General features: G+C 30.9%; 1 protein-coding gene across 3 annotated transcripts; it reads right to left on the bottom strand.

The window, feature by feature from the left end:
* Nucleotides 1-6,241: 6,241 nt before the first annotated feature.
* On the bottom strand, nucleotides 6,242-12,969 carry LOC129289449 (calcium/calmodulin-regulated receptor-like kinase 2). Of its 3 annotated transcripts, none has more exons than XM_054926233.1 (8): nucleotides 12,777-12,969; nucleotides 11,404-11,796; nucleotides 10,837-10,990; nucleotides 10,334-10,460; nucleotides 9,166-9,248; nucleotides 9,021-9,092; nucleotides 7,872-8,075; nucleotides 6,242-6,668 (listed from the first exon to the last, which is right to left on the bottom strand). In XM_054926233.1, exons 2-8 carry the CDS (start codon nucleotides 11,727-11,729, stop codon nucleotides 6,378-6,380), a joined length of 1,257 nt encoding a protein of 418 aa, XP_054782208.1. In that variant the 5' UTR covers nucleotides 11,730-11,796; nucleotides 12,777-12,969; the 3' UTR covers nucleotides 6,242-6,377. The 3 variants fall into 3 exon arrangements, with proteins under 3 accessions (XP_054782208.1, XP_054782203.1, XP_054782198.1); XM_054926228.1 differs by having other exon boundaries at nucleotides 11,404-11,845; XM_054926223.1 differs by having other exon boundaries at nucleotides 12,755-12,969.
* Nucleotides 12,970-13,572: the final 603 nt, after the last annotated feature.

The following is a 13,572-nucleotide window of genomic DNA, read 5'->3' on the forward strand; positions in this document are numbered from 1 at the left end:
TGGACCACCATTAAAATCCTCTGGAATTTGAAGAAGGACAATAATCGAACCAACCAGCGTAAATATCCTCTGGGATTTGCATCAGGATGCAAAGATTCAAGCCGCTTCACAACCCCCATAGTCTTCTTATGACTTACTCTGCAGCTCGAGTTATAAGTAAAGCATTAGAATTAGACAACCAACCAAATAGTGAAGAACTACAGAAAATGCACGCAAGTATAGCCAACTCCGATTGCAGAGGACTCAATAATATCCAAAATTACAGAATAATTGAAGAACCGCACAAAGCAGATCTAGACCAAATAACAAAAATTAAGCCGCGCTTCTCTCGTTGAACAAAAAGAGCAAAACAAAATGGTCTCTCACTGTTCACTGAATATTTCTAAGACCCAGACATAGATAAGATAAATACAGGCTCAGGCCAAAAAATCCCTATGCTCGGAAAATGACATTGAAAGCAACTAAACCACCATGTCATTTTTTAAGAATAGCAATTTGTTGCCTGTAGAATAACAGAACACTTCGTCAACGAAGTCAACGAAGAAAAATTGAGATCTCAGTGTGAAGCACCCTCGCATTCATTACCTGCGAGGAGAAATCTGGATTCTCAAAGATGGGTCTCCAAGAGAAAACTGTAATTGAGGACTGATAATCTGCAATGCCGTCCTCAGTAAATCGAGCAAGCAGAAAGTGGACGAAGATGGAGAAAGCAGAAAGCACAAGCCCAACCAAACCAATCCATTTCATCTTCGAATTCATCTTCGCCTCTCCTTTCATCCCTCACCCTCACCCCCTCTCTCTCTATATCTGTGTGGGGACTGTGGTGTGGACTATATGTGAGCTTCTCATAGCCTAGAAGAAGAAGGAAACAGAGAGAAGCCAGTAGAAATTAGGAAATTCTATGCAAAGAGTAAGAGATTCAGGTACCACGTGAGGAAACAGGTGTGATGATGGACTAAGTATGATACAGTACAGACAGAAGAGGAGGCTCTGTTTTTTTCAAGCCTTCTTAATCACGGCAAAAATGATTTCTTTTCTTTCCGTTGTTTTTCTATAAAAAGTCAATCTAGAGTGTCAACAAAAATTTTTAAATACAAAAAATCTTATAAAAATATAAAATTAGAATGAAATATCATGTTATTTGTTTATTGAAATCGTTCATTATTACGCCTATATTGTCAAATAAATAACTTCATTTTTATAAGATTATATGATTAGGTTGATTTAAATATGATGCAGTCCAATTGAATTACTCTCCCCAAAATATCTCGTGCTTAAGCTTTTATGAATCCTTTTACTAAAAAAAAAAAATCATTTATCAAATAATTTGATTAACCAATAGCGTTGTTTTGGGCAGGACTAGAACTTTAAAACAATTCTTTTTTGAATTAATGGGTCAAGGATTAATGGTGTGAGTAGAGCTATTAATTAGAGCTAGCTCAACTTAAAAAACTAATTTTTAAAAGGATCAGAGCTTAAACAAGTTATTTTGTTAAGCCAGATTACACCTTAGGATTCTATTTTGGCCAGCTCGACCTGATCGTCAAGGCCGAAAGACTTGACCCTCAAAATTTTGACCCTATTTTTTTCAATTTTTTAATTTAAAAATTTATTTAAAATCACAAAAAAGTTATCACATATAACATTAAGTCTAAAAAAATAAATTTAAAACAATCCACATAATAATAAATTTAAGTTTAATAAAAATAGCAATATCATAAAATTAGCATCGATAATAATTAAACTTTACTAGCATCATTATCATGAACATTAATATAATTTGATTCTTCTTCTTAGGTTAAAGTCTAGAGCATCAATTAAAGAGAAAAAGAATGAGAACTCACTTAAAAGTCGAAAGAAATGAAATTAGGTTTTAAACTTTTAGTGGTATTTACTTTTTTTCATATTAAAATAATATATATATATATATATATAATAGTCTTAAAAGGGCCAGCTTTTTTATTTTAGAGTTTAAAAGAGTCGACTCAATGAATTCATCTTTAATTGATAGCTCTAGATCTAAGGTTATAAATAGGATAAAACCTACAATATTTCACTCACATGAGAGCTTGCATGTCACTAAATTACAAGGTCATTGATAATACTTGAGAGGTGGAAAATTTTTTACTATAAACAAAATAAGAAATTCATCCATTTCTCTTTTTTTTTTTCACAAATATATTTCTCATTTAAAAAAAAATTTTTTGGATGCAAGAAAGTATTTTTCATGCATCTAACACTAACTTTATATATATGTATATATATTTATTTATATCAGGTTTTAGGGTGATTTTTCTTTTTTTTTTTTTTCTCATTTCCTTTCAGGGAAAATTTCACAAGTATTTAGGAAAGCAGACTGTCATGTGTCGCTTTCTATTTATGGTCCAAAATTTTTTTAATATAAATATATTGTGAGTTTTTCTTAATTTAACCCTTTCATTTGTACTTTGGAATATTAAGCAACTTACTTTTTTTTCTTCGGATAACATATAACATTAATTGACGTGAAGACAATGATAAAAAAGGAAAGGAGGACACTATTGCTAATTTAAACTGTTGATCTTAATTTAAATCACGTATGATATTTTAATGGTAAATATGAGTAAATGGTAAATATGAGTAAATTGGATGAATCTTTTAAACTTTTTAAATTACATAAATTCTTTTTATTTTCAAAATTAATGTAATGTGTCTTAAATTTTCTTAACATTAATAATTTTTTTTAAATAGAGTTTCAATTAATTCAAGTTAAAAATGGTCAACACTAATGTAAGACTGTCTTAATATTAAATTTTTTGTTGATCATATCATTTTATTTTTAATTTTTAAGATACAATTTAAAACAAAAAATCATACTAATTCTAAAAAAAATTAAAAAATATGACCATAATTATTAATTAATTGTATATTTAATTCTGGGTAAATGAGACCTTATCTTTCATCTTGATAATTCAGAGGAAGTTTTTTTTTTTTTTTGGGAATAACGTTATTGGGAACAGAAAAGCGGACTGGACCACCCAATTGCAACTAGCAGTGTTGTTTTGAGTTTTCCATGTTTGGCATGATCTTCAGACGAGTCACGTGACGAGGGGCCTTTTGGCACGTGACTGAGATTGGGGTGGGACCCACTCTGTCTTTTTTTTTTTTAAGTATTAATGGTGGTACTGCGGACTGCCGGGTTGATGACTTTTCTAAAAAGGAGTAGGACTCATGACGGTGACGCAGATTGTAAACATCATTAAGAAAAGGCCATTTTTTTTTTTTTATTATTTTGATGATTCTTTTTGAATCTGATCATTTACCCAACCAAAAAAAAAAAGACAATTATAAAAAAGCAAATTTTCCAATGGAAAACAAGTGTTTACCATTAACTCTTTTGTGAGTTGTGAAGTTGTGACTTTTTTCTTTTCAAAAAGAAAAACTTTACAATTCTAACTTTTTTCCATAAATTTAAGACTGACAATTGGAGTTGACCCTGTTGAGTTGATCTTTTAAAGTCCAAAAAAAAAGTTTAAGAGTAAGCCCTTGCTTTAAAATATAAAATAATAAATTAAGTTTTAAGTACTTTCAAGAATAAAAATATCGATTTTTTACATATATTTTTAAAATTTAATATAAAAACATAAACATTACATTGAAAGTAAACCTTAGTCATTGATGAGGCTCCATGAAAATAGATTAAATTATATAAACGCCAGTGATAATGAAAATATCAACATTTAATTGACGATACTAACAAAGTTTAATTGTTATTGTGGTTGATTTTAAAATGTTACTATTTTTGATAAGACTTAAATTTATTGTTATGTGAATTAATTTAAATTTATTTTTTAAATTTAATGCTATATGTAATAATTTATTTGGAATTTTAAATATATATTTTTAATTTTTAATTTAAAAAATAAAAAAAATGGGGCCACGGCATTTTGAGCCAACCCTTCAGCCTGAGGGCCACAGTAGAATCACGTAAAATGGACTTCTAAGATATAATTGGGCTTAAAAAGACTCACCCATTTAGTCTTTGGCCTTTTAAGGATTGTCCCTAATTCATAATTCTATCTAAATTTATTTTTTTTACTCATTATACCTTTGAAACTTATTTTGTAGTATTTTTATCAATAAAATTTCAATAAAATTAATAAATGTCATTATATATGAAATATTTTAGGAAAAATTAGTCATTTAATTTTAGAGTTACAATAAGGTGTCTGAAGTTTAATACTTACCTCTCATTTAGTTTCTCAATTTTTCTTTTGGATAACATTAGTTTCTCAAATTTTAATTGTTTAGTCAATTGATCCCTACCCTTTTAAAAAATTATTTAGTCATTTTAGAAGTTGTATCCAAATAATAAAGTGTCAGTCATATCAATGAATTAAACAACTACCTACAACATTGAAAAATTAAGTTACATCGAGTTAAACATGAAAAATTAAATTATAATCAAGTTAAAATATAAAAAAATAATAATAAATTTCATTAATATTTTATAAGTTAAAGTAATATTATCCATCAACCTATAATTAATTATCTATATAAATATTAGGAAATCACATTATTCACAGACCATACTCAATACCATTTATCTTGAGTTATATTTTTTTTTTTCATTTTGTGAATAAATTGCGAGCTTAAAAATTAGTATTACTAAGTAAATACTAAAACCATACTCCTTCAATTCAATATTATAAGACATTTTTTAAAGTATATTATTTAAAAAATATAAGATGTTTCGGATCATTAACAATATAATTAATAAGATTTTTTCAAAAATATTTTTATTTAAGAATATAGTTAATAAAGTTTTCTAATTGAAACAAATCATTAAATAAAGATAAACATAAAAAAAAGGAAAAAGGCAATGAGGGATGCAGAGGAGAAAAATGGCTGTGAGACCTGAAAATAACCAAAAGTTCATCAATACTTAACTACAGGTTCGTTAATTTATTTGTGTGTAGATAAACCTTTAAATTATTTTTGATTCTCACCACTATTTTGTTGTCCTTTAAACCCTCACAGCATCCCTGAAAAAAATAATTTTAATAGTAATTAACTAATTTATTTAAAATATAATTTACTTAAAAGTATCTCGTAATATTGGATACAGCCATTATTTGCCTCTGAAGCTAAATGAGGCGGCAGGGGTTAAAGTTGGTTGGCAGTGGATGGGGCTCACCTGCAGAAGGACTAAATGAGGATGGTTGGAGAAGAGCTGTGAATTTATTGGTCATTTTGACCGTTTCACATGAAAGCCAGTTTTCTTTTCTTTTTCTTTGCTTTTTTTTTTTAGAAAAAAAAATATTATCACAGCATGTATATTAAATAAAGATAAAATTAAAAATTTATTTAGTAATATGAAAACGACAGTTGCCTGTCATCATTGACTATTAAAGTGATATTTAAAAAAATAAAAAAAGTTTATTGGTCTAATCTTAAACAAAGAAAAGGTAAGCTGTCCTAAAAAGAAATAATCAACAACTTTTTAAAATCAGGAAAAAAAAAACAGCTCAAAAAATGGTCAATTATCCATTTATCCTTCCCCCACCCCCCCCCCCCATTTTGACAAGGTATCATTAATAAATTGTCTTTCGGAGTAATAATTTAGGGAGAATTTCGGTATAAGATCACAAATGAGATTTTTTTTTTCTTTCAAATAAGGCCTAATAAATATGAACATTCACTGCAAAATCAAGGGGCTTACTTGAAAATAAACTTTGAAAAAGAAAATAACCACAATGACCTTACTTTTTCTTTTTTAAAACAAGTCTACCTCACTAGACCTGGCCTCCGGACGACCCCCATGGTAGCAGCTGGACCACCTGTAGCGGGCCATAAGAGGATAAATACCTCAAGGTGACTAAGGAAAAGTTTATACCAAGACCCCTCAGTGCACCAAAAGACAAACAACCATTAAACTGATGGTACCTCTTAACGCCGAAGGTAATATAAACAAAACTTCTAAACCAAGACTAAGTAAACTTGTTAATAATATTACTTATTTTTATCTTAATGATACTTGTTAATTCACTAGCAAATACTTTGAGGGGAAAAAATGACTATTAATTCTAAATATATATGCTATAGATATATACTATAATTATAATTTTTAAAATTGATGCATGAGTCCCAATATTTGTTAACTTTTTAAAATGATCGTTTAAGCCAACTAGGTATGTATTGAATAATTTTTTTTAAAAAATTAGTTATATTGTTCACAATATGTGAACAGTACAACTTACACTGAAAGCTACATCTTATATTTCATTGATTGATTTTTATTTGATGGCATTGATATTGATCGTTATCAACAATGATCTGATTTAGGGAATGTGTATCTGAAACCGACGATATTTGTATCCAGTTAAAGCATCTACTAGCTAGTGGGCCATGGTGGTTATCCTGCTTAACTCAACCTGTTGATCCTCAAGTCGGCTCAAAGCTCTGGAAAAGCTAGAGCTAGCAAATGACATGGTCTTTTCTTTCAAAAGGCGTCTCTGTCTTATGCTGGATACAGCCTGAGAGACCTCACCAATTGAAGGACGCTTCCTGGGTGAATCGTGCAAGCATTTGTGTCCAATCTTGGCAAGCTTCCTCACTTCTTCAATGTTGCATTTTCCTACTATTTTCTTGTCAATTATTCCATCAACACCATCATGATCCATTGCAGCCTTCAAATGGGGAAAAAGCAAAGTGAATATAGTGTCTGCTTTGTTCCAACCTTGAGCAACGTTGTAATAACCAGACTATGCATTGAACTAATCAAGATACTGGTTCATTGGACAACAGTCAGATAATGATTTGACAGGTCTCAATGAAAATCATAAAATTTAAAGATTGTGTATGAGATATAAAAATATTTTAGACAATATTTAACCATATCATGCATGTCAAATTTGCAGTCAATTGCACCTACATTATAATAAAACAATTTATTCTCGATTACAAATAACCAAAAGTATCAAATATGCCACATTGTTCTAACCAAGCCAACACAAGCTTCCATTATTAACTAAAATAACCAATGAATCATCAAATAACGTGTGTGTGTTTAAGTAACACTAAAGGAAACCGAACTGGTTCTTGAGATTTTGAGTGAGATACTTTACCAAAAAAAAAAAAAAAAACAGTTCTTGACCAGTTATACCCCCCCCCAAAATGTACCATAACCAGACCAAATCATAGACCTGTTCCTGATCAAGCCAGCCGGTCCGATCCGATTGTGACAATGCTGATATTGAGTGTCCTGTTCGTACAAAACCCTGATTTGATCCCTTACAGTTTATTCACTGCCAATCTTGTCTTCAATATAAAGTTCTTTCAATGTTGATAACATTGTTGTATTCCTATTCAAAAATTTATACCAAACTAGGTAGCCTTCCTAGGAGTTTGGGGAATGAAATCTCACTGTTTAAGGTTTGTGAATAATAATACAGCTTCCTATAGATTTTCAGATTTTATATTGATTGGTGATATTGATAATTTAACATACTATTGAAGTTGGACATTTAGGGATTGGACTGTCATTGTTGGCACTCGGCTCACCTAAAATTGTTCACACCAAGTCATCATGATTTTTCAATTTTTGGATGCAGATAAGATGAAGTTTAACACTGCATGTATTTTGATAAATCAGAGGACTAAATTATCAGAACTAATTTATAAGGAACAAAATTGAAAGTGATCAACAATTCAGTCCAAATGCTAATTGTAGGGGATTTGCATCCAATTACAGAAAATACTTTCTGAGAAAAAACAGTTTCCACCAAAACGAAGAGACCATTAGAAGAAAATATAAGGTCAAGTCAACAAGGGTGTGAAACAAAGCAAGTACCATAATGAATCTTAAATTTTCCAGAGGGAGGGTAGCTTACAAGGTCAATGTATTCCATCAAATTTTGTTGAGGATGAATGGCAGTGATGAGCTCGAAAATGATGATACCGAAACTGTAAATGTCACTTTTCATTGTGAACTTGTTAGTGGAAATGTATGATGGGTCCATGTAGGCATATGTACCTTTCAGGCCAGAATTTCGCCCATCAAAGATTTCCTCCTTTGAGAGCCCAAAATCAGCCACCTGAGTATCAGCAATTTGAAGAAAATTATCATGTGAACTCATCTGAAAATTGGAAAATATATCTCATACAACACTGTTCTTGAACTGGACAAAGAAATAAAGAGCAATTTGAACCTCTTACATCCATAAAAGTGAATTTACAGTATATATTTGGAGAGAAAATAGAGCGAAAAGAATAGATGAATGTGATGATGAGATATGAACCTTGTACAGTCACATTCTCTCTCTCTCTCTCTCTCTCTCTCTATAAATACATGAAGGCATGAATGTAGGGGGATCAAGTTGATACAAAGAGAGGGGTGAGGCTTAAATGACAGTGTGTGTGTGTAAAAAGTCTGCCTTTATATGCATATTTGAACGATCAAATTGGTGAATACTAGTTACTGGTTGAGTCTACATTTAAATTCTTTTAATTTTTTTTTTAAAATGGTTTTCCTTGATCGCTTCATTGAATCTATGTCCAAAATGTAATCATAGCATCTCAGAAAGTTATTTTTTAAATTATGCATAGTGAAGAAAAATTAAGATCAAATTGCAAGGGTTGTCTACACAAGACCAGCATATAGTCTCATCTAATCTAATATACATAAAAGCATAAGGATTTCGACGCTCAAAGATTAGAACAATTTTGCAATGTCGTTATCAGTTACTGAATAATGTCAAATGTCGTCTATTTAATTTCTATTTCCGTGGGAGAAGAGGAAAATGATCACCATTGCATGAAGCATATGTATAGTAATTACTTAATTCATATTGAAAAAGAATTAGTCTAGGATGAAATCTACAAAAGCAATTCTTTGTGAAGTCTTTTATGATACAAATAGATTTAATAGTGTTAGGGAGGGATTTTTTGCTTGAGTTAATCTCATACACCAATTTAAGAAAAAAAAAAAAACATTAGAAATTTATTGCATTAGAAAGGACTCGTACATAAAACAAGCTTACCTTAGCTCGCATTGAGTGATCTAACAATATATTGGCAGATTTCAAATCACGGTGTATGACGGGCGGGACTGCCTGTTCCATGCATTTTCATATTAAACAAATGCATTTTCAAATAGCATAATATAACAGATAGCAGTGCACATACTCCTTCATGAAGGTATTCAATTCCATGCGAAATATCAACAGAAATTTGCAGCCTTTCATTCCAACTTAAGACCTTTTCTTCACCTAGATGCATGCACAGTATGAACTTTCACCTTAGAGACAATGTAACATCTGTAAAAAAAAATCAGAGAAAACTTCTACTCTTGTATGTCTCAGATAGACGAAAAGGAGGGAAATCAATTATATACTTAATAATCATTGCATGACTATATTCAAGATATCGTGCACTTCAATTGTTTTGTTAAAACAAATCTACAACATAGAAAAATGTTAAAATATATTTTTCAACTAATTCATTTAAAAAAAAAAAGGAAAGAACTTCCTGTCTCTTAACTCATCAAAACAGGATTTCTAGTATCTCATTCTAATTATTCTTTTGCAGATTACTTTCCCTTATTTCTGGGGCTTGCTGTGTTGCAGCTTTGTTTGGCTCACTGATCTCATAACAATGCCAGATTATCTATTCTTCACAGAGACAACAACAAGAAGAAGAAGAAATAGCCTTATCCCACTAAGTGGGGGCAGCAACATGGATTGTACTATCCTATTGTGCTCTATCATTTACTAAATTTTAGAAATGTTGTTAACTAAGACGTCTTGATCAACAACTTGCATAAGTGTTCTCTTTACTCTTTCTTTACCCCTCTTTATAGAGTTCAAAATTTTCTGTTCTACTTTCTTCACTGATGCTTTCCATGGTCTTCTTTGGGCAAGTCCAAATCATCTCAAATGATTTTTTATTATTTTTCCCTCAACAGACACTATGCTCACTTTTTCTCATATGTGCTCATTTCGGATTTTGTCTTTATGTGTATACCCACATATCCATCTCAACATTCTCGTCTCTACTACTCTAGCTTTATATTCTTGCTATCCTTTTAAAGCCCAAAATTCACTATCATATAATATAACAAGTCTTATAGTAGTTCAATAAAACTTTCCTTTAAGTTTATTACCTTTTGATTACAAATAACTTTGCTTATGTTTATAATCGGTCCCAAGCTTGGGTAAAGGAGGAGGGTTGTGTTAGATCCTCAACAACCAACTTAAAAGCTTTATTATCTCACATGGATATGGACAATCACAGATAGAAAGGGGAAAATAAAATAGTTAACTTAAGATCATCATGAAAGAGAACTTTTGCTCACCATGTATAAGCCTTTCAAGACTTCCATTGCTCATGAACTCATAAATCAAAATGCGTTGCCCTTTATCTACACAATATCCTAACAAATTTACGAGATGCCGATGATGAAGTCTTCCAAGCAAAAGTACCTACAATAACATCTTATTAGATCATGAAAAATTCAACAAGCCTAGCTTGTAACCAAGTTACAATTTAGACATCCTTGAGATGTGAAAACAAAAACTAACTTCACTAGTCCTAATATAATCACACAAGAGTGACCCCTTATGATAATTAACAAAGTCTCTTCCAACATGATGGGTACCTAAGTGGGATGGGGAACCCTACCCAAAAAGCTAGCTGTTGAAGTAGGAAAACTATCCCACTTATATATTTCATTGAGCATTCCATACTACTCAATGTGGGACTTGACATCCCATACCACCAAGTCTCCATCACAATACTATACAAATTAGTATATATGAAAAGAAAGAAATACTAAAGTCAAGATGCTTTTGTTCATACCTCTGTTTGGAATTCTTTTTCCCCTTGTTTGGAATCAGTACTAAGCACCTTCACAGCTACCACCTCGCCAGTAGGCATTGTTGCTTTATAAACTGTGCCAAATGATCCTTGTCCCAACATAGCTGTGAAATTTTGTGTTGCCTTCTGAATTTCTCTAGAAGGGGGAAGTTTACCTTTAGATATAACATTACCAAAAAAATTGTCCACAATTGATAATTCATTGCCCTACTTTCTCTTTCTAACTTTTTTTCAAAAAAAAAAAAAACTAATTCGAATTGTAAACCAATATAGCCAAGCAGGTGATGCCCTAAGATATTAAGAAGCTTAGTTATGCAGACAACACAGACTTATCAATTCCACATATAAAAAATTCTATATATTTTGATCTTATTTACTATATATTTTCTTTTTATAGTTTATATTAATGGTAGTTATCATTTATCAATGACAGGACCATCTTGAGGGCCAGCAACATGATTAACATTTTCAACACAGCAACATACCAACCAAAAGAGAGATTACAGAAAGAGGGATAAAATTTAGCACCAGTAAAAAAAATTTACATACTTGAATGAGTATCTAAGAATGCCTGACGAGGATGCAAACTGATCTTTCTTTGAACGTTTCCACCAAGAAAAATGAGAAGCTTTCTGAAAATTGTCTGAACTTGGAGCAGCTATGGAGCTCGTAAGAGAAGCACTAAAGTCAGTGCTTGTTTCGAATCCATTTGTGCGTATTGGAAGAGTTGCTTGACTACGCTCATTGGCACAATGTCTAAGATGAGCACGCTTCTTATACCACTTTATGACCAAACATACAAGACAAGCTATCAAAATTCCGAAGGCCAAACCAGCAGAGACTCCAAAGGTAACTAAATCAGTTCCATGAACCATTATTTGATCTCTCTTGACATTCAAACAAACAAATAATCTTGCAGGAGCCTCATGATAGAGTGGTTCGCTGTCAAAAAGTTGTCACAAAGATAATCCAATACTTCAACCAGCTAGTACTGACAAAATTGAACACCCAAGACAGTTAGAGATAACAGTTGCTTTACTAATTCTTTTCTAGCATTTTCGAAAGGGAGGGGGAGAGAGAGATTAGTTCTAGATGATAGGAAACCTTCTGATAAAGAGTAATGCCATCACAAAGCATGCAAATGTCTATGTTGGATGATCATTCATTGCAAATGCAACATGATTTACTTTATGGCTGTTTGAGGGTTCAAAAGTTATATGGTTTGCAAATTGTCCACCACAACCAGAAAACTTACAGAAATAACAATGAGGTCCATCCTTATTATAACAAGTGCACTTTTTGAAGCATTAAAAACAAAGGCATGAGATGAAGACAGATATTTTTTTTCAAAAAAAAAAAAAACAAAAAACATAGAAGTGTATAATAAACTTGAAGCCAAAAAAGTGCACGTGAACCATCAACCATCATACATTTATGCATGTTTCCAGTTATCAAAACAAGGAAAAAGCCTTAAACACAGTCAAACATCACTACTTTTTCTGTTTTATGATTTACATAAGAAATTACTCTGATTATTTTCAATAGAAACTGAAATATTCTTGTCATTTTGTTATCACTCTGATTATGTATCCATTTGTTATTCAATAATTCACATACCAAAAATACTTCAAACAGCCAACATGAATTAGCACAAGCCATCACCAGGGGAATATTCTAGGACCTAGAGAGATTAGTTGAATAGGTCTATGAATGAGGAGATAATTCTCTGCATCCAGTTATACCATCTGGTTCAACAAAAATAAAAAAACGCAAACAAGGCAAGCAAGGAATCCAAAACAAATTCATCATCCACACCCAGCGAAATCAAAACCAAAATAAACAAAATTCAGAACCAGTAATATCCACCAAACCCAAGAAAAGCACACGGAGAACAACAAACCTTAGCAGAAAATCCCCCATACCTTTTAGCAGGCCATTAGTGCAAGAACGTCTTCATAGTGATTAGATTTTCTAAAGCCTCCGATTCTGAAACTGACCATCTTGTGGTTTGCCTTAAACCTTAGTATTACTCAGTCAATGCTATAGTACAAGCGAAGACCCGGTTGAGGAAAGAGACACTATTGGACAAAAAGACTGTGTCAGAGGAGGAGGCTTTTGGAGCGGAATGCGAAATGAACGACAAATTCTGAGTCGGATTTAGTGGGAATTTCGGGGAATATACAAAAATTCAAGTGTGGGTTTCCACTTCCAAAAGTGCTGCTGGCCAAGGAAAAAAAAAAAAAGGGTGCTAAATTATGATAAATAGAGACTTAATCTCTAAGTCTATTTACCGTGCTACATCGTGACTTCATTTTGGATCCATTTCTTTTAACTTATTTAATAAAAAAATTGCTTATTTGTTTTTAAAAATTTTTTTTTATAAGTTCTCATCATGTTGTTTAAATTTTTAAAAATATTTAAAATTTTTAATAAATAAATTTTTAATTATTTTAAAAAATTATTTTAAATAATTTTTAAAAATAATTTAATACGATAAATGAAAAATAGTGTTTTAAACGAACAGATTCGTAAAAATATTATAAAATTTTAAAGTAATATAACAGTATATTACTTTTATAAAATAAAAATCAAGAAAAATATAATAAAATTTAAAAATAATTAATTAATTATTATTTTTTATTATTATAATTAAATATAAAATATATATTTAGTTTTTATAAGATTTTTATAAAATAAATCTCTTTTTATAAAATTTTT

Source organism: Prosopis cineraria, unplaced genomic scaffold (assembly GCF_029017545.1).
Source record: "Prosopis cineraria cultivar Desert tree isolate PC_DT_omini unplaced genomic scaffold, ASM2901754v1 PC1, whole genome shotgun sequence".
Taxonomy (NCBI): domain Eukaryota; kingdom Viridiplantae; phylum Streptophyta; class Magnoliopsida; order Fabales; family Fabaceae; genus Prosopis; species Prosopis cineraria.